The sequence below is a fragment of the Argopecten irradians genome, chromosome 5 (genome assembly GCF_041381155.1).
Source record: "Argopecten irradians isolate NY chromosome 5, Ai_NY, whole genome shotgun sequence".
NCBI lineage: Eukaryota > Metazoa > Mollusca > Bivalvia > Pectinida > Pectinidae > Argopecten > Argopecten irradians.
In genome coordinates, this window is record NC_091138.1 from 29,371,876 (window position 1) to 29,398,853 (window position 26,978).

A 26,978-nucleotide genomic window follows, 5' to 3' on the forward strand; every position below is an offset into this window, starting at 1 on the left:
AAGTTCATGAAAAAGATTATATATATAAAAAACAGTTTGACGACAGTACCTTGAATGGGTGGGTGGGGAACTACTGCTGCTGGTTTGCCAGTATGATCGGCGTCTGTGGACGGACACGGAGCTTTGCCTGGAGTATGGATTTCTTTTGAAGAAGCATTTTCGAATGATTTGGAGTGGTCAATGATGGCAGTCTGACCTGATGGAGGTGCGCATGTCTCAGATGACCCAGTTTCAGGGCGTGATTGATACTGCAATATATAGTGAATGATAAATGTAGGTCCCGTTTTTCACTGGTGTACGATATAAAAAACAGAATCACTTAGACAAGGCCTTGATCATTTTCTGATAATCAAAATAAATGATCATTTCCTACGACTTTCAGTTACCTAACTTTAGATTGGTCATTCATGTTTATAGCAGGTTTGAGTTAAATGTAGTAAAATAAAGAAATTAAAACAATGGTCACTCTAACTCACTAGATGCTGTAGTTGTTGTTGGTACTGCTGCACTGCCAGAGCAAAGTCTGTGGTGGGCTGCCGTTCTCCGGGGTGTCCTAACACCTGGTGCTGAATAGGATTCTGTTGATGGACCGCCATGATCTGCTGGAATGTCTGAGGGTGGGTTGTGCTGGAGAAACCACCCGGCCACATCCTGCTGGGGTCGTACATTTCTGTAAAATATCAACAAATTTCAAATCCATGTACATATAGAGATAGGCTTTATTTTTCATATAACTTCGGATAAAACATTTCTAATGCTTCGCATTATTACTGTTCTTACCTAGATTTGACGCCGGCATGATGATCAAATGTCCCGTAACAGAATCTTGTACCAGTTTAAAGCCCGGAGGCACAGACACCGGAAGTTGACTGGGATCTGTCGTACCGGATGTTGTTGGAATGTTCGGTGGAAGAGTGAAGGGCATTTGCCCAATCCAAGATGCCGGATTCATACCATGTCCAGTTTGGAGCCACGGGCCGAAGTGGCGTGCGGCTGGGTCATCTGACCAGGCGATGCCGGCCCCAGTCGCTGAGCCTACGTATGTTAGAAATGGATTTTTAATCAACTGAGATATAATTTATTCAGTTATATTCATCAGTAAACAGGATTTTTTTTTTAAATTAATGAAATAATTTGAAAACGCACCAGTAACGATAAGATTTGCTGGCAGTGTGTTTCGCATGTCCGGACCAGGCGCACTTGGTGATGTGGATTTTGATATGATCGGTCCTGCAAATGCACTAGGTTGTCTGAAATTATGAAAAACATTTACATAGAGACATGGTTGTTATTTTGTTTATTCAGTGAGTTTTGTCATTATAAATTGAGATAAATATAATGATCAAATCTTACATCACAGATACGGTATTACCATGTTCTTGTCATATGGACATTAACAACCAAAAAACCTTATCGAAACTCACCCATCGCTTCTGTGGTGAACAGCAGAGATGGGGTGCGACTCCCCGTCCCCCGGGCTCCTCCGAACATCACCGGTGTTCCTGGCGTTGTCTGGAGTGGGGTCGGCGTCGGTCTCTGCGATAAAATTAGGTACATGCTATGTTATTACATCATTCCATGAACAGAGAGAAATTATCTTTATCCTTTAGATAGTTTTACAATGCCTCGTGATATCTAGAAGTGTAATGTTTACACAACGTTAGATATATAATTCCAGGAAAATGGCGATGATATGGTGGCATATCAACGACAATTTGATTTGACATTTACAGATAATTGTGATCAATGCCACATAGAGAACAGTGTGTGATTTCAGTAACAACTCGTAATGACACCCGCCCTCTGGGACCACTCAACAACAGGATCTACATTTGTTAGCCAATACATACTGATACTGTTATCAATAACATTAACACATTACTGAGTTTGTTCGCTGATCTACGTAAGATATTAATGGTGAAAACAAGAATCAAGATTCGGGATGATGGATGATTTTAACATAGGATCCTAATGAAGACGCTTCATAGTCTCTAAATTAGTATGAAAAATACAGAAATTTTGCTTCTCAAAATGTTCTCCGGTTAAAATATGTATCTCGATAAATCATAACTAGAGGGCTGTGGTGAGGTGATAACATTTTAGATCGAGTTTTGAAAGTAAACAACATGTTGATTTAATAAGAGCCTGATCATTCATATATTAATTTGCATCCTGTTTGGGAATAAATATAATATTCTTTCATCACGATAAGTTTATGCAATTAGATTGACATGGTCTAGAATAATCTCATCAAATAAAACAAATGTAAAGCCATACATTTTGATATTGCTAATGAATAAATATTTATTATAGATTGACATGATCTAGAATAATCTCATCACAATTATAAAAATTGTAAAGCAATACATTTTGATATTGCTAATGAATAAATATTTAACAATACTAAATAACACCAAATTGTCTTCGCTAAGATAGGTATCAATTTATAACTTAATACAGAAAAAATATAGTTTTGATGTTGAAAAGGTATGAATACAATAACATTTATTATCTTCTTTCAAAAAATTTGAAAAATGTAAATAAAACGTTAATAACCAGATAAGCAATAGAGAATTGACAGATATTAGTTATGTTCATTGGAATACATATTCAAACCAACTCTTGGACAGTATGGATTATTTCGTCTTTTGAGATTTATTTATTGGTGGCAACTCACATTTCCAAATATAATATTACATGTACCTTGAAACTTACAATCAAACGAAATATACAATAAAACATATGTTTCATCCTGTTTCCTGTTTTAAATGTGAGGGACCACATTTGAGTAGAGCAATTTTAGGTAATTGATGCTATTAGCAAATCTTTTATTAATATAAGAATTTTGTATCAAAATTTTAAAATGTTTCATTTAAAAATTAATTATTGACAATTTTAGTGCTACAATTACAAAATAAAGCGGTTCAATCAATATATAGACATTTATTTCAAAGTAAGTACAGCGAAAAAGTCGTCGAAACGATTGGTATGGTTTAACAGTGAATAAATCTATACAGATAGATTTTTATCAAAAAAAGGAATTCATGTATTCGTACAGCTTCAAGGTGCTACACAGTAGACAAATGGTAGTTTTATCTAATAAAAATAGGAGCAAACCAATTAGTTTTTTCTTCAGTAAAAAACGTTACTTACATTACACTAATGCCATTAATGAAAAGTGCCTCAAACTAATAGTATTAAAAACAATCAAATGCATCTCGAAAAAAATTCGATAGCACTATGCCCTATATGGAATGAGGCACTGATTGTGCAGAAAATAATAGGATAACAAATTATTCTATATGTATTTTGGTGTTAATCATACATAATTGATTAAACATCAATTAATGTCCAACTCATAAATATTGCTTATACTCTGTCGGCGGTGGAGCATATTCAAATAAATAACAATATATACTAGGAAATCACTTCAAATATATATATATATATATCAGCATTTATATCGTTTTATCAAAAACTAGTTTACACATATTTGATTTACTAACAACCTATAATAGAGATGATATCATTTATTTTCTAATTGAGTAGTATATATATTGTCGTCAAAATTTCATATAGTATAATGCAATCTCCCCAGTTGGATTTATTTTACAATATTTATTTCTTAATCATGTATCGTGTACATACATAAGTACACGAATTTCACAATATGATGATTCCTAAACAATAATTTAAAATTGTGGAATTGAGTTAAAATGACACAGAAATAAATTCTATTAGCGTTATGATTGAGAAAGTAAGGGTCATAGCGACCTTATTTGGTCAGCATGACATTTGGAAGTGTGGTCAAAACAATTCCTGATATTCAGTTTAGTTTCTGAGTCAAAACAAATTTTCTGTTAACGCATTTCAGACATTGATGCGAATATTTTTTCATAACAAAGAGGGGCATCTCAAAATTGCATTTGCTTGACATTTGTGAAAGAGACTGGTAATATCATTATGTTGGACCGACAAGACATATGTGTACATAGACAATTATGTTAGGTTTTACGTATTAGTCATATATTACATATATACAATTGCAGTTGGGCAAGTTATTATATGAAATGTATATAATCTTAAACAAGTATGTATAAGAATATTTCTTCCGTTGAGGCGCTTACATTTGAAGAGTTTAATATCAAAATGGGCTAGGACAACCTTCTCTATACTGTAGGCGAAACACATGGGTACCACGCGAGCCTATTTTTGCTTGTCCTAGATCGATCTACAGAGATTCATGCATCGGCATCAAAACACCCAATACTTATCAACATAACAATTATTTTAGATTAACCTAACGATTAAACAATAGCTGTATTTTTCTGTGTTTGAAATCTGGTTCAGAGGCTGATATGTACGTAAACACTCAACTACGCATGTGCGGCCATAACATTAGGCCTACCATCTCTCCGCTATAACCAGAATTACACCCGACTCCCAAACTTACCGACACTCTCCTCTTTGAATTCTTCCCTTTTCTGTGCCACGGCTATTCCAATAGGTATGTTCATTCCTGCGAATAAAGGAAGGACAGATGGAGAGGTTAGGGAGGAAAGTAGAGCGCTCCATATGTACGTATTTGTGTAAGTATTACAGTGAGCGACCTTCACCCTTCTCCTTCAGCACCAGTCACAGTATTGATCCCCTACAATGTTCAGCATAGTCCATATAGCCCAGTGGCGCTGTTTTATCGAGTTCAGCATTTTACATTCGCTAGAAATTAAGTTTTATACAAGGATTTCGGTAGTCACTCAAGTGCTAGTAACGGATGAAATGGAGTTTATTTATTGTAATTCGTTCAACTGTTTTTCATTCAGAGCCACATACCACTGTGACCCCAATATTCCACACATGTGACCCAACACGCGGACGGTCATAAAATATTAAAACGGCTTCAGAATGTATAAATGATAATCTCAAATGAATAAAAATGGCATAAAATATGTCAGATATTCCTCCCATTCACGGCCTTTAAATTATAACTACCAGAATGAGCTTATTAATAAAGTAAATGTAGAATTCACTCTGCCAAGTATATGCTACTACTTGGTAATACATACACTATCAGAATAAATGTTAATTCACAGACTGTACGTGTATAATTATATAGAATAGTAATTTAACCACATGTTGAAGTTGGCAAAAATGTATTATTGGCTAATTTGAGAGTCATTTCCTACTTTCAAAGTAACTCTTATGCTAATTTAATGCTTCCTCTTTCAGATTAACCTCAGATCTCTGCTTAGGACAGATTACAATAAAGTAAAATAGTAAACACACAACCGGACGGGCCGACTCACTGTCAGGAAAGAGAATTAGTACGACACCATTTGACCTATAGAGTCAGGAAATAACTTATTAAACACTTAGTGGGTGGATATTGAAAACTAAACAATCAAATATTTACACTATCGTATAGTCATTAATTCACTTTCGGATAGCCAATGTTTCAATTGTAAGATAGCCGTTAGGAATGCAAATTCCCATGATATCGAACTTAATGCAAATATGCAACAGGCCCCGATATCACACAACCCTTTTTGTTCAGTCAAGTTTTCACTAAAGTCTGTTTTAGACTGGAATATTTCATGATATTGCGGCCAGGACTTTTAAATCCACTTATCAGTAGTAAACTATTTTGGTGATTCCTAAAATTGGTAATAACATAATTTTCCTGAAGTTCCTAACAAAATTCACTAAGAGAATAAATATATCATATACCATAAATATGATAAGGTTATTGTTATATTTAAACTAAACAGAGTACCTCATTGTGAATAGGTTGCATTAAAACAATCCATTTCTCAAGTTGAAATTGACACATAATGTAACAATACAATTTCTGGTTTTTTTTTTTATTCCAGATCACTGCGTAATTAAGGTAGAAAAGATCAAACATTTACCTGTTGAAGATGAACTATCCTCCTTTCCGTGTCCATCACACTTCCTCCGAGATTCACGAGAACGCAAGCTTTTCTCCTGAAGTTTGGACTTTAAATCCTTGGATTTACAAGGTTGCACTGTCCGAGCTATCGGTTTCACCGAGCTCTCTGTTTTCGAGTTATTTCGTACTTTTGAACTGTCCTCAGCTGTAGGCCACTTTTGCTGAACCTTTGCACATAAAACAGGACTGTCTTTTTCTCGACAGGTAGATTTGGGTGATTCTGTCACTCCTGGAGAACCATTTCCGATCACACGTTTAGACCCCGCTACCTCAACAGTTGCTACAATAGGTTTACAGACGGTACCCTTGTTGTCAACAGAATTAGACGTTTTAACAATGTCCTCTGATTTGGCCCGGATAGGAGCCACATGTTGTTCTTTGAGTGTTAGTGGTTTCACCTTTTCTGCAGCCTTCCCAAGAACCGACACAGAATTGGAAATATTATTAGACTTTGAACCGGCGTCACTTTTAGTCTGTATCACAGGTGATAAACTAGAAAGAGGCGAACTAGAAGTACTGATTGGGGATCTCGAGTTTATCTCTCCAGCCTCAGACACCTTAGGTTGTGCCTTTTTGGTCTTAACGTCTCGTCCATCTGAACCTTTTTTGGACTGTCGAGTCGTCTCCCTTTTCTCCTGACCGGATTTGGAAGGAGAGACACAGGGCTGGTGATTAACAACACATGGGGACACACTAGTAGCATTTTTGTCTTTACAACAGGAATAAGAACCCTTTTCCTTTTTAATTCTCATATCACACGCGGTTGTTTGAACAGGCATTGTTGTCAAGGCAACCACACTCGGTAACGTTCCTATTTCCGGTGTAAAGGTTGGCGCATGTACTTTCTTTCCATCGGGAATACTAGGTTGTGAATGTGAGTAAATCGCATGATAATATGGCAGAGAAAATGTAGTTGATGTGAGAGCGTCACAAGTAACGGTTAATGCATTGTTTTCCGGGGACACACCTGAAAATTGAAAACGATCGTGGCTTTAAGACTACAGGCAATTCGGTTACTTAAATAACTATTTATAATCTTTTAAACGGACATTATCTATTTCATTCCTTAAAACTTCCTTAAAATAGTTTTTAATGCATACATACAGCTTATTATGAACCTGAAAGGATGTGAAAAACATGTTTAGTCTTCCCACCGTTAATAAGAACGAACCACTAATGCATGTACGAATACCACAATTGACATGATCAAATCTCATATTAAAATTTGAAATTTAACAAAATGATAAATGTGTGTTTTAAAAAAGAAAACGAAACAATTCATATTGCATATTATTTATCACTTCTTGCTTGTATAAACATATTTCATAATTTAATAGAATTGATCATGAATAGATACTTACTACTTTTATTAATTGGTGGAGCGGATTTCGGGCTTAATTGTGGTGACGTCACACTTTGACCAGACGTCATTGTGACCGTTGTAAGAGTAGGTGCCACCTTTTGTTTACATTCCTTATCGCCGTCATTGCTTTGCTTACACTTAGGCGACTCGAGTTTATTGTCAGATTTGCTAATCTCTTCTGATTTCTCACTGCCCTTATCGCTATGAGGCGAAACATTGTCTTTTTCAGTATGTGACGGAGAAATATCTTTATTCTGTTTGCGTTTTTCCGCGTGAACGCGTGTGGGTGAAGTTGAATTAGATTTAGACCCAACGTGGTTCTGACTATTGGAGGAAGAGGACGTGGGCACAGCCATCTCTTTATTACAGTCTTGTTTCGATTTACTCTGTTCCTGTTTCACCTCACCTAACTTCTCAGACTTATCCGGATATTTCTTTGAATCCGCCTTTTTATCAGAGTCCTTTGAATGCTTTGAACTGATTAACGACTTTTGTGAGTCGACTGATTTTGTTACATGTTTACTTTCTGACGATCTCTTGCTGTCTCCATGACGACCTGATTCTTTTTTAACAGTAAGGTTCCCGGAATGTGTGATCGGCTCGGAAGCTCGTGTTGACGGTGGGGATATTCCGGAAGAAGTCTGGAACAGCGTTGGACCACTCGGGACATGAGGCGTGCCGTACAGCGCTTCTGTAAGACAAATGATTCGTTAGTTTTGTTGACCTCCACGAGAACAATACCTTTCCATGAAACATGGGGAAAAACGTAACATAATGTTTGATATAACTTGGCATATTCATTATCTAATCAATCGCCATAGCTGTAAAAAGCCAATTAATGACGCAATCACAAAAATTCGAAAAAAATGTAAATTGAAAATTCAAATGCGATGAGTTTATATTGATTTCGAGAAAAAAAAAAAAATTCCAGACAATAATAGGCTTACGGGCAAAACAATAAAAAGTTATAGGTGAGGACTTCTAGTCAATCTGCATAGGCTGACTGATTTAGAGCATTTTTCTTCGTGTCCATTTTATATTCACTTTAAATACATATATAAGTGTACACCAACACCAATAGACTTCAAGAGGATCTTTCAGGTTGTAGTAGTATCATTAATTGCTAAAAAATTAACTTCACTCTGGAAAATATGTATGAAGTATACGGGCAGAATGAGTTAATACAACAACTTTAATTTCCTGATTGAAACTTTGATATGCAATCATTTTCATGTAAATATCCTTCAATATTTGTGAAAGCTTATAATAGAGACTTCATACAATCCAGACAGTTTTATATACCTTGACCAATAGATTGACATAGGGTTCATCTAAATAAAACTGCCGTGATTATGTTTTAATACACGTTCGGTCTACTCATAAATGCGTTACAACATTGGATGTAATGAGTTGCAATTTTCGTCTGCGATTCCCATCACTGTGTCGGCACATAATGAGGGTGTACCGATATTCATTACAAACAGTTTAAATCAATCAGTCCATTAGTGTAACATTGTGACACAAATTGGTCCGTCTACCTCGAGCCGACGACGTAAACAAGCTTACTCTACAGACCTAGCCCAGGCCGCGTCCCCATACGTTACTACGTGTCGCCATGACGACGACGCAAAGTTGCCAGAAATGGCTGAATGATTAGGGTCGTGTCCTCAAGCTGTACGTCACTCCTTATAACAAGACTAAAACTAATTTTGTAATTACAATTTTTGCATACATGACGATAATTTTGTATTTCTCTGGGGGTCTGATAACAAACGGTTTGTCCGTAGCACAATTGTGAACATCATAACTATGTCACGACATTTCTCTGAGGTAACCAGGAGGACGCGCGCTTTAATAAATTGCGAAAGGTTGTGTTTGTCATATTTTTATTCTTCAGAATCGGGCCACTACAAATCGTTTGTACATTAACATTAACAGAATCAGCCATGTCTCCGATATGTCTAACATTAAGGTTTCGGTTTTAAGTGCTGTCATAATCAAAGAGATATAAAATAAACGAGCCAAACTGAATAAACTGGGCCCCGCATTCAGAGCATGGTGGCTGGTCTACATGCGTTGGCCAGTACAGAAAATTCGATATAACAGTTCAGATTACGTATAACAGGAGATTGATTCGTTTGATCGTGTTTCGGTTATAACCATAAGTCTGTCGTACATTAAATATATTATAGCTGATCCTGTCACATGGAGGGGTTTAAAGCAGCTTCACATGTGTCGCCCAGATATTCAAATTACCCACTTACATCCGCAATGATTAATTATTGAGGAAAATTTATTTACCTGCCGGTTTGTATGGTGGACACAGGTGCTTGGCGGTGATCACTACATCTGTGCTTGCGCGGCACATCAACAGGACGATACTTTGATGCATTTTAACAATTTCTAGAAGGTTCCATTAAACGTAATCGAATTGATATACTGTAATCAACTTATTTCATGAGGTTTTAATTTCGCGCTTAATGTTTTGTTCTTTATCACGGCGGTTTTTTTTATTTCGTAGTTTACATTTTTGAACATGTTATTCAAAAACCTGTAATATGGCGATAAATATTCGCGCAATGGAATCGCATGCGAAAGTAAAATGGGTTTATATTTTGGACGCTAGTGTGGGTTTAATAATCTGATTTTTGCTTGTTATATCAAAATTCAATTTATATAAAACTAATATTGACACAAACATACCTTTTTGTAGGTCGTACATCCGATGGTAGCCAATTGGGGCCGGACCGGAAGTTGGGGGAGGCACCACGCCCACATTATGAGCGAATAGTGATAAGGACTCTGTAGCAGGTAAGTAATTAAGGTAGGGTGATGAATAGATGGTGTTGTTGTTCACAATGTACCTCGCACAACCTGTTGGCAAAGAGAAATAAATTATTTATAAACACTATTCATATCCTGTGTAAATGTGAACGTGTTAAAGGATAATACAGTGAAATTGAAAGTGGCAGTTATTCTATTTCTATCACATCACGTTATACCTATAGGTCAGTGTGAACACCTGGTTATATCATCCGTAGGAAGAGCTCACAAGTAAAGGACGGTAGAACATATTTTGTTACCACTCCCAAACATATAACCCTATATGGTCAATATCATAGTTTGAATATCTATTGTTCACCACCGTTGAAAAAAATTATGATACAAAACAAATTTCCAAGAAAAAAAGCAATTACTTCAATGATTATTCATTAAATGGAGAAATATAAATCATTTTGACGTAGCTAACTGCATTCTAAATTTGTGTTAGATGATATCAAATCAAGCATTGATCATAGACACAAAAGTTCACCTCGAAGGTCAGACATTGAGGAAATTATCAATTGATGATCAATCATTAAGACATGGCAATACAAATAATTTAGATTTTTTTTACTAAAAATGTGGTGTACTTGCTGTGCATATATTTATTCATCCTATCCGTACAATATATTAAAGGCATACACAAATAATCAACAACTTCCTCAAAGTAAAACCGCAGTCCAGTATAACCATTGTTTACATGACGTTGCATAAATGATCAATGATTTATCCTGTTTACAATTTACAGGGAAAACTTTATATTTAAATCGTATTTTAAAAAAGCGAGAATATCTTTAAAGCAGAGCGTAACAAATGCTCCGTTTCATATAACGCAAAAAAATATTGTTACGATACTATTGTTACAGGGAAATATATGAAAATCAAAATTAAGACATTTTAACGGCATATCGTAACATACATCTTCCTTTATTCATATGGCGCAAGAATCCTTTAAAGACTTATCTGTGAAATAGAAGCATGGAGAAAATAATATTCAAAATTAAAAGCAAATCATATTCTTCAAAGTAAGTGAGACTACGTGTTTTCACTTTCTGCCAATATAAGAATTCTTTAAAGCAAGTCAGACAAGATGAAAATTATGTGTCTTTTCTTCCACTGTAAAAGCTGATAACATTGTTACACTCGAACAGGAAACATTATTTATGTCATACTTCCCCTACCCCCTCTTCTTACGGTTTATAGCACCTTACGTGGGCTAGAAATCAACCTGGTGCAATGAATTGGAGAATCAAGTCAATTGTATAAAACTAAAATCGATCGCATCGCAACTATGTCATTTCACTTTTGTGTATCAAGCGTATACTAATTTAGTTTTTCCTGTAATGTTTTAAGTATGGTTTTCGTCCTCCAGGCGTCACCAATATGTTATGTTTTTGTGCCTTTGGACTGCATGATACCCGTGATACAGCAAAGGCAGCTACGCCACAAAAACGAGCATAAAACATCGTGTGTGGCATGATGAATAATTCCCTATGGACTACAGTGTAAACTGTGTGCATACATCACTCTATCTATGTATCCCTCTGTATTAAAGATTAAAGCTGATTTTCTATCTATACAGTGCAGAAGAAAGACAGGGCAAAAACATTATAATCAATGTACGTCAGTGCAAAAAGTTTATAAACACTAGAAATTCCTGTTCGTACTGAAATTATAAAGTCAAGCAGGAATGCAGGTAGTTGTATCAATAATATTATTGGAATGTTGTATTAAATAATACATTACTTTGTCACTGGAATTTTCTTAATTATGTTAAGAATACATATATATAAATAAAACCGTAGTGTTTGCTGTAGATGGTCAGAATAGAGCATAACAGTCATGATATATGAAAGCAACCATTGCATTTCAATAATCACAATGAACACTTACAGTATCCGTACCGAAATAAGACAGACATAACGGCCACGGACAGCTGGACAGACATAACGGCCACGGACAGCTGGACAGTGCTTATGAGATACCAACTAACTGAAATATCTGTAAAATCTAAATATCGCAAAAGCCACATTGGCAGATTGGAAACAAAGTATGAAGGATTTTGAGAAGGACTAAGAAATTGTCTGGATCCAGCAGGCGTAGAGAGGAAAAATCCTTTAGGAAAACTACTTACCGTCACTGGGATTATTCCAGTACTGAAAGTCCGGGATAATAGCTTTGAGGTGGTCCCCTATCGGAGCTCCTCCCCCTCCTCCTCCACCTCCAGTGGATAGAAAGCTAGACATCATGGAGTACCCACCACCTGTCAACACAAAACGGTAGCACCGTTAATTCCCACGAATACCTGCCATTGTGTGGTGTGTATTCACGAGTGTGGGGTGAGGCGAGTACCGCCTAACGTCTTCACGCATGGTACTAGAGGCCGACAAGGATCGGAATGCTCAACACGATGACGTAATACGCACATGATGGCAGCAGGACTGACAATTTACGACAGCCGTAATAAAATTTAAAACAAATAACTGCAGAGACGATTAGCCAATTAGTGCGCGGCTTACAAGTACCACGAGTCGTGCTGTGGAGGAGATAGACAGAGGGGCTTTACACACACCCGGCCAGGGTCTGTACACCGACCAGTGTGCATAGGGAAATTGCCGTAATCTGGCAGTGCTCAATGCATAAATGTCGATAGGTTTACAACAAATGTGGACAAAAACACAACACTTCATTATACATTTTGGTCATTTCCCTAATCTCTATATCAGCAGAGAATGCCAGTGTGTAGACTTACATCCGGCTTCCATCGGAGTCAGGGGAGCCACAGGGCAGATAAAACGTTGCCAAATTGGAAAACCATTGACGTTTTCTAGCGGAACTCCAGAAACATTTGTATCATTTAGTGGTTTAAAGCTGAAGTGACCGTGACCTCGGTATCACAAAAATCCAGGACGATGGAAGCGTGTCTACTTCCTAATTACATTCAGGTGACTAGGGCAAAATGTCAGTCCATGGACATATAGATACCTAGACGCTTGAATGGATGGAGAAAAGGGTCTATGACCCAAGATAAGTTTTCTATAATCAGTGACATTTTATATGCTGTAAGAAAGAACTATAATGCCAGGATCTTTACAAACTTCGCTGCATTTCGTCGATTTCATAAACGAAAATTGTATATTTCATTAAGTTTTAAATAATATATTTTAAAAAATAAATGCTATGTGTCATTAATTTCATTTTGCATCGGGCTGTAGCTTAGGAAGGAATGCAGTTCCGGATATCGTTTTCTGGCTTGTTTCGGACATTAGTCAAACACAACTAACTCCTTTTTAGATAGACTGTTGCCGTTAATGGACGAAATACACTTCCTTGTAAAACGAGTTGATAAAAAGATAAAAGAAAAATACCAATATTGAATTCATGATTTTTATATATTGATTGAAAGTATAACACATCACGATGCAGCATGACCACTATACATACTAAAGATAATTTCTACCAATAACACCTAAAGGAAGGTATTAGGTAGGAAGCGAGTGTTTACCGCCCATCGAGGTACCCAGAGTAATACGAGTTGCATGACATAACATTCGATAGGAAATAATTTTTAATGTATAGATTACTAAATTATCACATAGGTTTCAAATTACATTCATTTACTTCAATTAACATACTATTATCAACAACTTAAGCCCTGTTCAAACATATGTATTCAACTCCATAATCAACTGGTCCATAACAAGAAATAAATGAATACTTGACAATGATAATGTTAGTGCCAAAATATTAAATATTTTATGGTTGTCTTTAATGTATAATTACTATGTACTTTTTAGTGATATATCGTCCAAAACATCGATAAATGATTTAGTCTCCACGAGAAAGAGGATATCGAATCAATAATCAAATAAATATAAAAAAAATATATTAATAAATACCAATAATATAGTGTTCTTGTATACTGTTGTTTAACCATATGTGTCATATTCAAAGTAACAAAGTTAAAAATGAACATAAAACCATATTTAGAAAAACAGCACAAGAAATAATTCGTAGATGAACCTAGGTGAATATAATGTAAGTTTATTTCGAATAAAATAGTTGTTCACCAACTCACATGGTCTCGGCTGATTAGTTATTTATATATTTCCCTACAATGACGTTTCCTTATGTTCTGTATACAATAAGAGTTAAAAAATAGTTTATGTAAACGTATATGCTATTTTGGTTTCTGTACAGATGTATAAAACTGCGACAAAACCCACGTATATTCGAACTTAAAATTTCAAAAGACCCAACGTTATATGGCTTCAACAGCCGATCGTTGAGCGTTAATATTCATAGGATGGCAACTTAAAATCGACTTAGCGCAAATACTCTTCAATAATATCATACCACACATTGTTTAAGTCGGGTAATGCTATTTCTTATGATGTGTTTTTTTTTATTATTATTCTATGGTATCCTTTAGGCGAAAACAGAAAAAATATTCAAAGAATAAAAATTAGTTACATGTAGATACCTAGAGTTTGCTGAAGTATGAAATGAACACCTGTATACCCCACATTTGTATACTACCTAACTTTTTCATCTGTTCGTTGACCCCACCGGGTAAGCAATTTAAAGGACAAGGGTACGATCGACTGATTAAACACCTACAATGAGGCCAGACGCACTAGCGCAGAAGATGGCAGAAGTGTAAGATTGTCTCTCGAGTAATTGAACAACCATTTAAAAAAAGTTATAAATCAAAATTTCCGCTATGACAAATACGGAATTTCGTAATCAACTTTTCAAGAAAAAGTTTCTTCATGGCAAACAGGTATTACCAAATAAGTTAATTTTATCTGTGGCTACAGTATATCACATGTACATTGTTTCCGGACAGTTTATCCTACATAGAAAACAAATATCAGTCATTGCACACATACATATATATATGTGTGTATTTTTTGATAAAATGGTACAGCTCAATAAAACTGTATGAATCATAGTGGTACGAGACATTAAAACAAAACATGTATAGATATCAGTTGATGTTTTTGCATGTTAAATAATTTGCTGCACAAAATATATAAATAAAACTGTATAAAATTTGTACATCAAATATCATTCAATAAAATTCAATCAACATCATCAGTAATGCATACTTGTCACCATCTTGCTATCTCCTGCACTGGTGTAAATATTATGCCATCGTTACTGTTAATCCTCCGATTATGTCATCTTAACCAAATCAAATCCAAAACATGTACAAAACATAAAGTGATATCTATTTATAACTTTAATTACGAAAAAGTATGACTTGTTCAGTGACGGATAGTTTAAGCAGGCCCCGTTGAATCACCAGCTTCCTTGAAATTTCGATAGTTCATTATTCATGGAAAACTGTGCATGATAAGTTATTGTAGCTCTAGCAGAAAAATAGACTTCATATCTTGCCATGACGTCTGAAAAATTGCATTAAGATTTCGTTCTGCTTGTACAGCTATACATGACGTCAGTACTGGTCATATTAATCCCCTCGTACCACACTCATAATGACTCCCTGTAATTAAGCAAACACAGTGGTGATTTGTAATTCTTCTGTTTCCTGTCTTTAAAATGTCCACATCATAAACTTAGCAACTGAAATATCCCCCAAGCCTGACCTCAATATGAGGGCAACAACCCATCTAATCCATGGTGGTTTTTGAGATAAGCTTTTCTCATGAACGATTGCTGAATTGGTCATCACATGATGCAATATATCAATCGTTTTGTTACATTAATTGGAATTTTATGAATAGAGTTGATTTATATATCTAATTTTCTAATAATTAATGCAAGTATCCTTGTGCTAGTTTACGGATAAGGTTCTGGAATCACAATATTCATATAAAGCTTTTGGCTCTATAACGATGCTCATATTTAAACGTTTTTGGTAGGTGTTCGCATTATATGGATCAGCTATATATATTTTCATGTTCTAGGAATCAGTCATATGCATATTATTTGGGATTACATGATTCGGTCACAAATATTTTGTTGTGTTGTGTAAATAATTCAGATATGTGTTGTCTGTGTGCTATAAAAAACGTTCACAATACGATGTACATCATAAGCAAATGGCATCATTAATTTATAAGACACTCGATCACAACAGAGCACTACCTCCAATCTTCCGCAGTTCTCTAATGACTGTTTAATGAAAGTCTCAAGTACAATCCTAATTTTATCAGTTAAAAGTCTTCCGTCGAAATCATGACTACTTAATGTAGAAATAACAAATTGAATTATATTCAGGCTATATGGTAAATCAGATTGTTTTTCGCATTTCAGACAAATTTACAAGAGCATCATTTAGCTAACGTCTGTCGAGATGTAAATATAACGATAAGAAGACTTCGAAATCAACATATAGGCATTTTAGATTTCGAAATAGAACGAACTGACGAAACAATTTCGAACACTTTGAATTTGCTATCGTCTCTTCTCTTGTCAGAAATTACACTGTGAAAATAATTGTCATGCGAAATATTAATATTAAATATTTATATTTTACAATAGTATTTTATCCCTAAATTTGCACGCAGTATATTATGATATATTTCCATGTTCCTCTCGCTTTTACCAAATTACTACGTGCCATATGTGTGAGTGATCATGTGTTAAGGTCTGTTTTATATATATGTGTCCCTACTCTTACCATGACATCTAAAATGACCACATCATGATATATAACCTCATTGAAATTTCAGGGGTTATTTTAATATCTACAAAATAAAGATACTGGTTGTTTGTGAAAATGAGGCACTGATATTAGTCACGGTGCTAAACTCAAACCCAGTATATAACTAAATGTTGCCACATGTAATTAATCAAATATGAAGTATTCAGCAAGACTCGAGTCGAACGGAGGTCTCCATCTAACAGATATCTAAAACTGAAGTTGTTTATCTATAAAGAACCACTGTGTAAGTTTTAATTCATCCGACAGGTTGCTGTCGTATTTCATATAGTATATATATGTATGTCTCAAATAACACATGTCATCATATTTTTTGTTGGAAATAAGCATAATAAATATCATATATCTTGTAGATTCAATTGACAAAAGTTCCATTTTCCCAAATATAGCCAGTATCAATGTATTTACTTTGTGTATTTTCAAAATTAGATTTGACATTTAATAATAGTTAGTTCATTAAAATCTCCGGATTTGACAGATAAGTATTTTATAATAAAGAGGATTTAATGCTTTTACTTCGGTCCTGATGTTTATAAATTTGAATTGCTGTATTTTAGGCAGTCTGAACTCCACTTATAGAACTAATGACTTTTATGTCCTTTATCTAGGAAGCCTTGTTGTCGTCTAGCCATCGTAAAATCCCTAATCAATATAACAAATACATCTCATTACAACTAAACCATGTTACCTGTGCCGTACAGGTAAACCTTAATTAACTACATCTTTGTACGAACTGACTCGTTCAATAGGATTTTTATTTTGGTTTCTTGATTTTCACTAGGTCGCCTTGATGTTTGGAAAACAAGAATGTGTGAATAATGTGCATTGATGACTCTGGTTATATTATAAAGCCCGTGTGTGTTATACAACCGTACTCATATGTTGTCATTATCGGTCTACTTACAATGCATGTAATTCGTGTTTTATGATAAGTACAAAGCACCCAGACGTACGTATTATCATTTTACTCAAACATGGCACATTGCCAGAATTCGACCTAAGACCGACATACAAAGGATTCATGCCCACACGTTATTAACACTGTATCAACTCCTGTTAGGGGTGTTGTCATTGGTCAGACATCGCCCTGAATACCTTGGTCTAGCACTACCCACTTCATGCAGCCAACCATATATAATACTGATTTATCTATATTTCAAAATAAAATGCAAAAACTCACTGATAAATTAGTAATATAAAGAACATCAATGATATATATTTCTTACATGAAAATATGCATCACTGGTTTATGACGAACTATGAGATAACTTCTGCAGTGTTTTGTGAATTTGAAAATTGTATGTGTTATTTCATGTATGTGATGTATTCAGAGAGAATTAATAACGTTTTAAGTTTTTGTTCTCGTGTAAAAACACCGCCGACTGATGTCGCCGCCGCAAACGATTTGATACTATTTTTTACCTTGAAGACATACTAAAGAAATGTTCCCAATCTAATTATAACCATTGACAAGAGGGAAGGATTGGTCATGCTGGTCATGCTAAATACTATCATCCTGCCAGAGATTCAATGCGTGCATAAACGGCATCAAAAGGCTTGTCATTTTGACAGCTAAGTCTTTTATTCCATTTTTCGTTTCTAACTTTAACCATAAGACTACGAAAATGATGCTTGCCGTCCATTGTAACTACTGTAACTATATATTGAATTACTTTTTTCCCCATCGCCTATATTTGGCATTAAATAACTGCATTTGCTTTGATGTTTTGTTGTTTGAATAATTGGATAAGAACCTAAAAGCTTTAAGTTTAAAATAAATGAACAGCAATCAATTTTAACTTACCAGGTATTTATTTATATTTATATTTCTTATAAATTTCAGGAATTTTATCGCTCAATGCTTCAAATTTTCTTAAAACGTTGCATAACCCCAAAAAAGTTTATTATGTAGCTGTTTTAAGAGGTATTGGATTTTTAAATAATTTTCCATCTTTATTAATTAATTCTTAATAATGATAATGATAAGGAACGATTAATATAACTGAATATTACTGAATATTTCATACTTTTTTGGAAAGAAAACCTATAAAAATATATACTAAAGAATTCGCTTTTCACAAGTTTCGTGGATTTTTACTGAACCCGATACAAAAGTTCTCCGATCAGTTACAATATAACTAACGTCTTTCTAAATTATTAAAATATTATTGAAGTTTCTACTTAGAATCATTGAAAAACAAAAATTAAAAAACAATCTTCAATATGATGTATGGCATATTATGTAAAGTAATAGGTAGAGATGAAAATTGATTTCTTCGTTCGTACCAGTGTTTTTCCATTAGTTTAAACGATGATATTCTTTCAGATTCCATCCTATATTATCAGCAAACGAACTCTATATGAGGAAGAACATTTTCAACGTAAGAAGAATGTTTTCAAAGTATTGTTTTTTTGATAAAAATAGGTTTGTTTTTTTGTAAATTTAGAAATCAAAGCGAAGTTGTATTAGAATGGTTTGGAAGTTATATTATTTTCTTCCTGTTGTGAAAATAACAAGTAAACTATCACATTATCATTGGTAATAATGAGAAATAATTTGAGTACTTGCATTAACTGAAATGGGGAATACCCAAAACAATACTTCCTCGCTTCTCTTCTGACACTGCAGATTTGTCATCGCCGACAATCCGTTTGATCAATAACCATTTTTATATTAGTTTGTTTTAAATAAGTATCAGATTAATACTTTGATTATTGCGAAAACAAATTCTGATTTTACATTGAATTTTTCACATACAAAACTAATGTATAATGTTTGTATTGTTAAACGATATTGGTAGATGGAAATTTCCAAATTTATAAAATGTTGCTTCCTGTTTTTGTGTAATTGTTGCATTGATGCCGATGTCGTGTACTTTACATTGCCTTCTATGTGGAATCCTCCTAAAATTAAAATGACGTTTGCCTGCATTTTGATATTTGATACCAGAGGACCAACGCATAACGATTTAACAAAACTTGCAAAGCTTCACTGTCATCAATAAAAAATATATGGAACTTCTTGAGTGTTATTGAATTGCAATGAAACTTAATTGTAACCAAATCACCTTCACAGACAATATAAAAATTTTAAACAATCTTTAAAACGTATCTTATCACGTTTGAATAATCCAACGGTGATTCGATTACTCTACATGCTGTAAATTACTGAAAGTTAAAATGAAAGATCTTATTTGAAAGAATAATTGATACTATCCATCTAAGGACTTGAAACACACTCTGTATCGCGTGATGCATGAAGGCGAATCCGGACGATTCTCAGAGAGCATTATATTCTTTGATAAAGTAATTAGCACTTTGAATCACTAAAAGGAGCTGCCTTTGAAGTGATATAAGCATATATCTTAGGATGTGTTCCGGCTTAGCATTACGAATGTACTGATGATCATAGGGGGATGAGGCGTGTGTTTATATATGCATATTGATATAATACATGCATGTTATTTACTTTATATGCTACGCAGTATATGTAGAATATTTTATTGACCGCATTCATATAAGGTATGTTTTTACTTTCAATTGAGATTTTGTGACGCAATATTTGGAAGAACGAAAACATGCTATTTCTGTTGAAATGATATTTGAAAGAAGTACTGGAGACTGATAATGTCACGTCACAGTAGATGATTAGGATACTCAATAAAGAGTATTCACTTTTGTTTTGGAGGAATATACTACTTTTATTTTTTTTAAAGATCGCTGTGAAAAATTGCAATATCGAAACCGTTAAGCAGTGAGAACAGCAATATGTAATAACTACCCTTACCATTGTTTGTAATTAATCTGAAATTATATTTCTTGTGTTGGAACCATTTCCATCATATTACACAATAATATATTTCACAAGCTTGTAATTTACGTACGTGTTCAGCATTTATTAATATACTAATATATGTTTCCGGTTACTAGGCTGCTTTTTAGACACCCAATATTCGGTTACCATTTGGTAAATCCAGATCGATGTTTATGTATACAATGTTCTATGATTATGCAGGTTTACAAAGCGCTATGCGTGGTAGACATTTTAATTGCTTTATTAAAGATCAAACCATTTACACTGTTTTCTAATTCTTAGTAAACAAGCATGGACACATCGGTGTTAATAGGGATCTCCCCGACACAAGGAAGAAGGAAATGGAATGACAACACAATAGAAATATAATATAATTACAAAAAAATGACAAAGCTTACGCACGAGTACCTCTGCATAGTCTAACACGAATTCATGTATTTTTTCTCAACACATTTCATATGGATTAAATAAAGATTTAATTTTTGTTAAATACCTGATGTATAATGACCATAGCAAAACAGGTGCATCTTAACATATGAAATATATTATTTACACTTAACCATATGGTTGGCATATACAAACATCACACATTTATCTCCACAGTCAACTCCGTTCTCAGCTTGTGCCTAAAGCATGAAAATATCTCTTCGACAAATATGTATTATACTGGTTTGATGAGTTCACGAGTGTTCAGACGTTGTATAACTTCCGCTCAGCCGCTATCATGAAGTTTGCACAGGGCAGTAGTCAAGTCCTTCACTGACCACTTTGCACATTTTCGGGATTACCTGTCTTGAGATTGACAAGGTGATTCGAAAAGTAGGTTCATTATTGCGAAGAGTGATAAATGTTCCCTCCAATTGCTGGTCATTAGGGGGTGTACTGCTGGTTTTCCCTGAAGCAAAGCGTCATAAAATTGGTGTAAGTTTCCTTAGCGATCCCTTTCCCACGGCTGGAGTTTCAATCAGCACTGTGTATTGGACCTGAAGCTGACCGAGTCCTGCTTTCACAGCTGTTTGTGAGCTACAACCCCTGCATCCATAACACGCTATGGCAGACACCCCAGTAACACGGCCATATGTCACACACCAGCCATGGCAAAACATAAGTTTGTAAAATTCTGTGCTTAAAATAATTCTTCCCCTTTTTGAAATATTCTTTTATAATCTTGAACTATCCTGCACCTTTCATCACCAGAAGGGACTTTTTGGTCCAACGATAATGATGTTTCGGACTTCATCACATGAGTTCCATGTAAACTAATTGTATTAGATAAAACATTTATGTAAAGAATCATGGATCAACAGGTATCAAAAAGGAAAATATGAATAGTAATTATAAAAGTATTATCAAATTATAAAATTCTAAATTCAAATTATCAATGTTAAATCAAAATTATATACTCAAAATTGCTAGTACAAAATTGCTTATTCAAAATTGTTACCTGGCTTTACAGAAACTTGTTATCAATATATAATTTAATGTAATCCGTCAGCGATATGGCAGGTAAATATATAGATAATCGTTGATAAAGGTTTGATTTACACAATACATCCTTGCCATGATAAGTATTATGTAAACAATGAGGTACTAGTACACACATGTGGACACTACACAGATATAGATAAGGTAGTCGGTAGAGTATGAAATCTATCACCTATATTCATAACATTTAAATGTCTGGCTTAGATAGTCACATTTTATTTTTAAATGGATTGTTCTGATTTGTACTTGTAACAACATATTGCGCTATCGTTAGTTTACAAGTTTTCGCAATTAATGTACTGGTATGAATCGATACACACCACTTAAGTTAATAATTCCGAAAAAAGTATTAACAATAATATTTTCACAGGATCGATATTTATTTATACTTTTTTAAGAAAAATATTGCCTTCACCCCAATTCTGCTTTAAATTGTTGTTATATGCGTTTTCCTTTGCCGTTTTCATAAAAATGATATTATCAGTAATCTTATTAAGCAATATAAAAAATAGTAATGTTTTACAATTTCAAGGCACTGTTGAAATTGAAAGTAGCATACATAAATTGCACAGCTACAAATTATAAATACCTTGATTTCAAACGCTAATTCAATAATAATGTTAATTTGTCTTCAAAATAACAGTACCAATTTCATTTTATCATTTTTAAATTTCAACTACATCTGTCTTAAATATTCTCGACTAATATAGTAATTTCGCAGAATTTTTTTTTTTAGTATTGTTGTTAATATATTTTTACAGATATTTCAACCTTAAACATAAATTACAAATCTTGGTAGGCAAAGCAAAAAATATTATTATTGAATAATGTATTGAAGATATTTAAACTAAGCTTAAATGTGTGGGCCAGCTCTGCAAAGGTTGTAACTGCAAATTTTTTGTAATATTCAGATTATAATTCCTATCCCGCCTGTATTTATATATAAATACAATCTTTATGAATAAGGATGTTAAATACAGTTGAACCTCGTTCTGTCGAACCCACACTTATTATATTATATTGATGTCTAAAACTGCTAAAATTAAAAATTTAAGCAATTCTAAATGAATCATTGATTTTAAGATACTGCCCTTACCACATTATACACACATTTGTGTTACAAACCGCAAAAGTTCTGTAAAAGGTTACAAATCGCATGCATGCACAAAGAGTCAAGAAATGCCAGTGTTTTGAAGCGAAAAATAATTAAAGTGAAAACTATTTATACCATTAGCTTTGAGACAGAAGTAGGGTTGATTATCCTACATTTAATATTTGTGTATGTAAAATACATGACATTGAAAAGTTGTTATGCCTGATATAAGAGCAAATGATAATTCTCTCAACCACCTCCCATTGAATTCAAATAGCAAATGTTTACAATTGCTGCTATATTTGCCTATGTTATACTAACAATGGTTTGTATTTATCTAGAGCTAGGAGTATTTTGTGACCGGTATCTGCCTGTGTAGAGCCTACACACACGTACATGTGAAGTGGCCTGTGCTGCCCTGTGGCCTAGTTTCGCTGGCCGCCATTGAATCGCCTGATGAGATACACACGGACTGAACAGGTCACCCAACACGCGACTGTGTGTGAATGTGTGTGTGACTTCCATGTCCGCTGTGACAGGATCAGTGAATAACTGTACCAGGCTTCTGGACTAACACGACCACATCAGTACATACGATCGTAATACCAAGTTACCTAGAGTGTGCTCATTATAGCACGGTTTTAAGATGGCCGACTGGACTGGTACGGCCTTTCACGGCCCAGCGTGAACCTTGCAAGGCTTTTGTCCTCGAATGGAAAGCTATTATAGAACGATGTAAATCGATTGTGTACAAAACCCACTAGAATATGGATGGCACATAAGTCTACACAAAGGAATGTGGGTTGTTCCGGTTGCCATGATAATTTCTATCTGGTGTGTGTATATTTATACACTGTGTATACTTGGCCACGCCACACATGTGTGTACTCAGTTATAGATTGCATTCTTTGTGGATTAGTCAACATTAAAATGGAGTTCATATTGTTTTGGTTTTTTTTCTTGCAAAGAGGTTAGTATATATTTCTAGCGTTATTTCAAAATAGAGATATTAACTATCGATTTTACTGGAACTGCAATCCATTACGCCATTAAACAGCATTTACAAGGCTATTTGTATGAATTGTTAATGTAACAGTACGGCAAAACAATGTTGTTGAAGATTTCCGATAAAAATGAACTAAAGTTGTATGTTTGATATAATTGCTGTGCTCCCGACGACAAATTATCATCTTTTATGCCAAAAGAATGTAAATGAATACAAACGATCCTCATAAATATTTTCAACTTTTCTCCATCAGCGTCCGTATGATAGTTTAAAAAAATCTTTTTTAAACTTGTATATCCGCCGTAAGAAAAAGTTATAATTTAATCATTGTATTTGACGTGTATTTGACTCACTAAATAATGTAATATCGACTTCGCAAATAAATAAATCTAGACTTGACAGACATCTAGACAGAAAATGAACGAACATGATCACTTATTATTGATACAAAATATTATAGAGAATAATGAAATAATTGCAAAGAATTAGTTAAAAATATTGAAGATATTTTTTTAAATCTGACTTGTTTTTTTTTGTCACATACAATAGAGTTTGCACAACATATATAATCGATGACAACTAAACATACTTAAAAATAAAATCAAATATCATTATCATTTCAGAGACATTAATACAAAAATATCTGTAAAACAAACGTTAATCGTACCAAAAAATACCAATGTTCTATAGGCTTTGTTTAGTTGCATTGTCGAATGTTGCAATAATACGTTTGCCACTGTCATAAGTTGAATGGTCTATTATATCATTATAGCAAACTTTTTGTCCGATTGATTTTTTAAACAACTTGTAATTAAAAATTAATTTCCCGTGGGTATAGGAAGCGACAAAATTCAATACTCAATGTTTGTAGATACGTAAATATAGATATTTGTAATGTCACCCTATACACATTATATATAGATATTAATATTGTATATGATTTAACGAATCGTTTATTCTCCGTTTTTTTGTTGTTGTTTTTTTTGGTGAGAATTTTATGTTATCTATTAGAATATTATACTATTTATCACTTATTTATTACAATTAATAAATATTTTATTGTATACCATTTGTTATATAACCGCCCGACAGATTACAAAAACGTTATATGAATAGAATATTTCCAGTGTTAGCTGATGAGTATTTAAATAGTTATAACGACAGAGACATGTATCGGTCTATATCGTTAGCCTAATTAAGAATCGTGAAGGCAAGAAAGATGGATAGGGCATATTGTACCAAGATTTATTCTTAAAACTACGTTTTACAAAAATAAAATATTATAAATTCACTCCGTTAACGAAATATTCTCTTCGGTATGTTCGGGAAGTTGTTCTTTCAAAAATATAGAATAGTGGCCAAGTGTAGATATTTAATATCTAGAAGGTGATAATACATTATATGGAAACTATTCAGAAAAAAATCCTTTCCTAGTATTTGTTTAATATTCAGGCACAGCTATCGCCTTAAAAAAACTCGTTTGCTATATATTTTAAGACGGTTCAGCGCTAGCGTACGTTGGCAATGTACGCCTACGTATTTAGCAGTGGAAGTAATTTTATTTTTCAATGCATAGCCATCTCTATCTGTAAAAAAACTGCTCTTCGGAAAATATGAATTAAATATAATTTCGTCTGGTGGACAAAATGTACAAATGCATGTCGCCCCAGTTTTGGCGGGATTCCATTCTCTTCATTAAAAGTGTTTGGAAATGAGCAAAGTAGGCTTGCGATTTGCTTAAGCGTGTTCAATACGTGCACGTGAATATTATATATGTTCTTATGTATTTTTGGGTGGTTCATTAGAATCTCGATATATACTTTGCAATATCAACGAATTTGATATTCAAGAATAGTTTAATACCACGGTGATCAACAAAGTAGCAACTCAATTATATAATTTTAACTTATTGCATACATCTGACATAAATTGTAGCAAATATGTTTCATTTCAATGTTATCATTCAATTGTTTGTCAAATAATTAACAAAATGACGTCATCGCAAATGATACAGAATATCATGTTATATTGTATTTGTATGTATCGTAAATGTGATTGATATTATCACTAGAAATATACTTATCATGACAATTTAATGAATAATATCATTTGGCTGAAATGATGAATAATAAACATCAAGAAGGGCTGGGATATTATTTCCAGTCAGCAGGATATTGTCTTGAGAATCTCACAGCAGTTGAATTTAACGTTATGAACAAAACTTAATACTGAGTTTGTTGATTAATATCGAATTACGATTTATCATCCAAAATGTTTTGTCTAATAGTAACAAAACAAAATATTTTAATTGATTTATTACAAGATCTGATTAAAATGGCATGCATGTCAGTCCTTTGTCGCCTGTATATTTACAATATTGATTTATCCCTCTTCGTGTTTATATTAATTAAAAGATTAGATATGCTTGTCAGGACCAGAATTGTGACTCGCTTTTTAAGATCATTCGAAAGTTAACCATATATTTTAAACCGCAATTTGCAATTTGACAATAGTCTCGACTATAATTAGATCTAACATCATCACATTCAAAAAATGAAGAAGATAAAAGTAATTATTATAGGGAAAACTCAAATTGATGCAGTCAAAGTTTGCAAATGATAAAACTGGAATGAAATTATTAGCCATGTATTTAACATGGAAAAATATATTTTGTTCCATTTAGTTATTGATAAAACATTGTAAACATTGTAAACGAAAATTTGGTAACAGCCAGTCAATACAAGAGCCTTTCA

General features: G+C 33.8%; 1 protein-coding gene across 6 annotated transcripts in view; it reads right to left on the reverse strand.

Annotated features, from left to right (window-relative positions):
- Positions 1-26,978, reverse strand: part of LOC138323466 (trinucleotide repeat-containing gene 18 protein-like) — a 77,798-nt gene that overhangs the window by 17,765 nt on the left and 33,055 nt on the right. For all 6 annotated transcript variants that reach the window (XM_069268101.1, XM_069268104.1, XM_069268102.1 and 3 more), the window contains exons 3-12: positions 12,271-12,399; positions 10,017-10,187; positions 7,312-8,004; positions 5,910-6,917; positions 4,454-4,519; positions 1,425-1,536; positions 1,147-1,250; positions 781-1,035; positions 477-670; positions 50-248 (exon numbers count right to left, since the gene is read on the reverse strand). In XM_069268101.1, the coding sequence (XP_069124202.1) occupies positions 50-248; positions 477-670; positions 781-1,035; positions 1,147-1,250; positions 1,425-1,536; positions 4,454-4,519; positions 5,910-6,917; positions 7,312-8,004; positions 10,017-10,187; positions 12,271-12,399 (2,931 nt within the window). The remainder of the gene's footprint in view (positions 1-49; positions 249-476; positions 671-780; positions 1,036-1,146; positions 1,251-1,424; positions 1,537-4,453; positions 4,520-5,909; positions 6,918-7,311; positions 8,005-10,016; positions 10,188-12,270; positions 12,400-26,978) is intronic.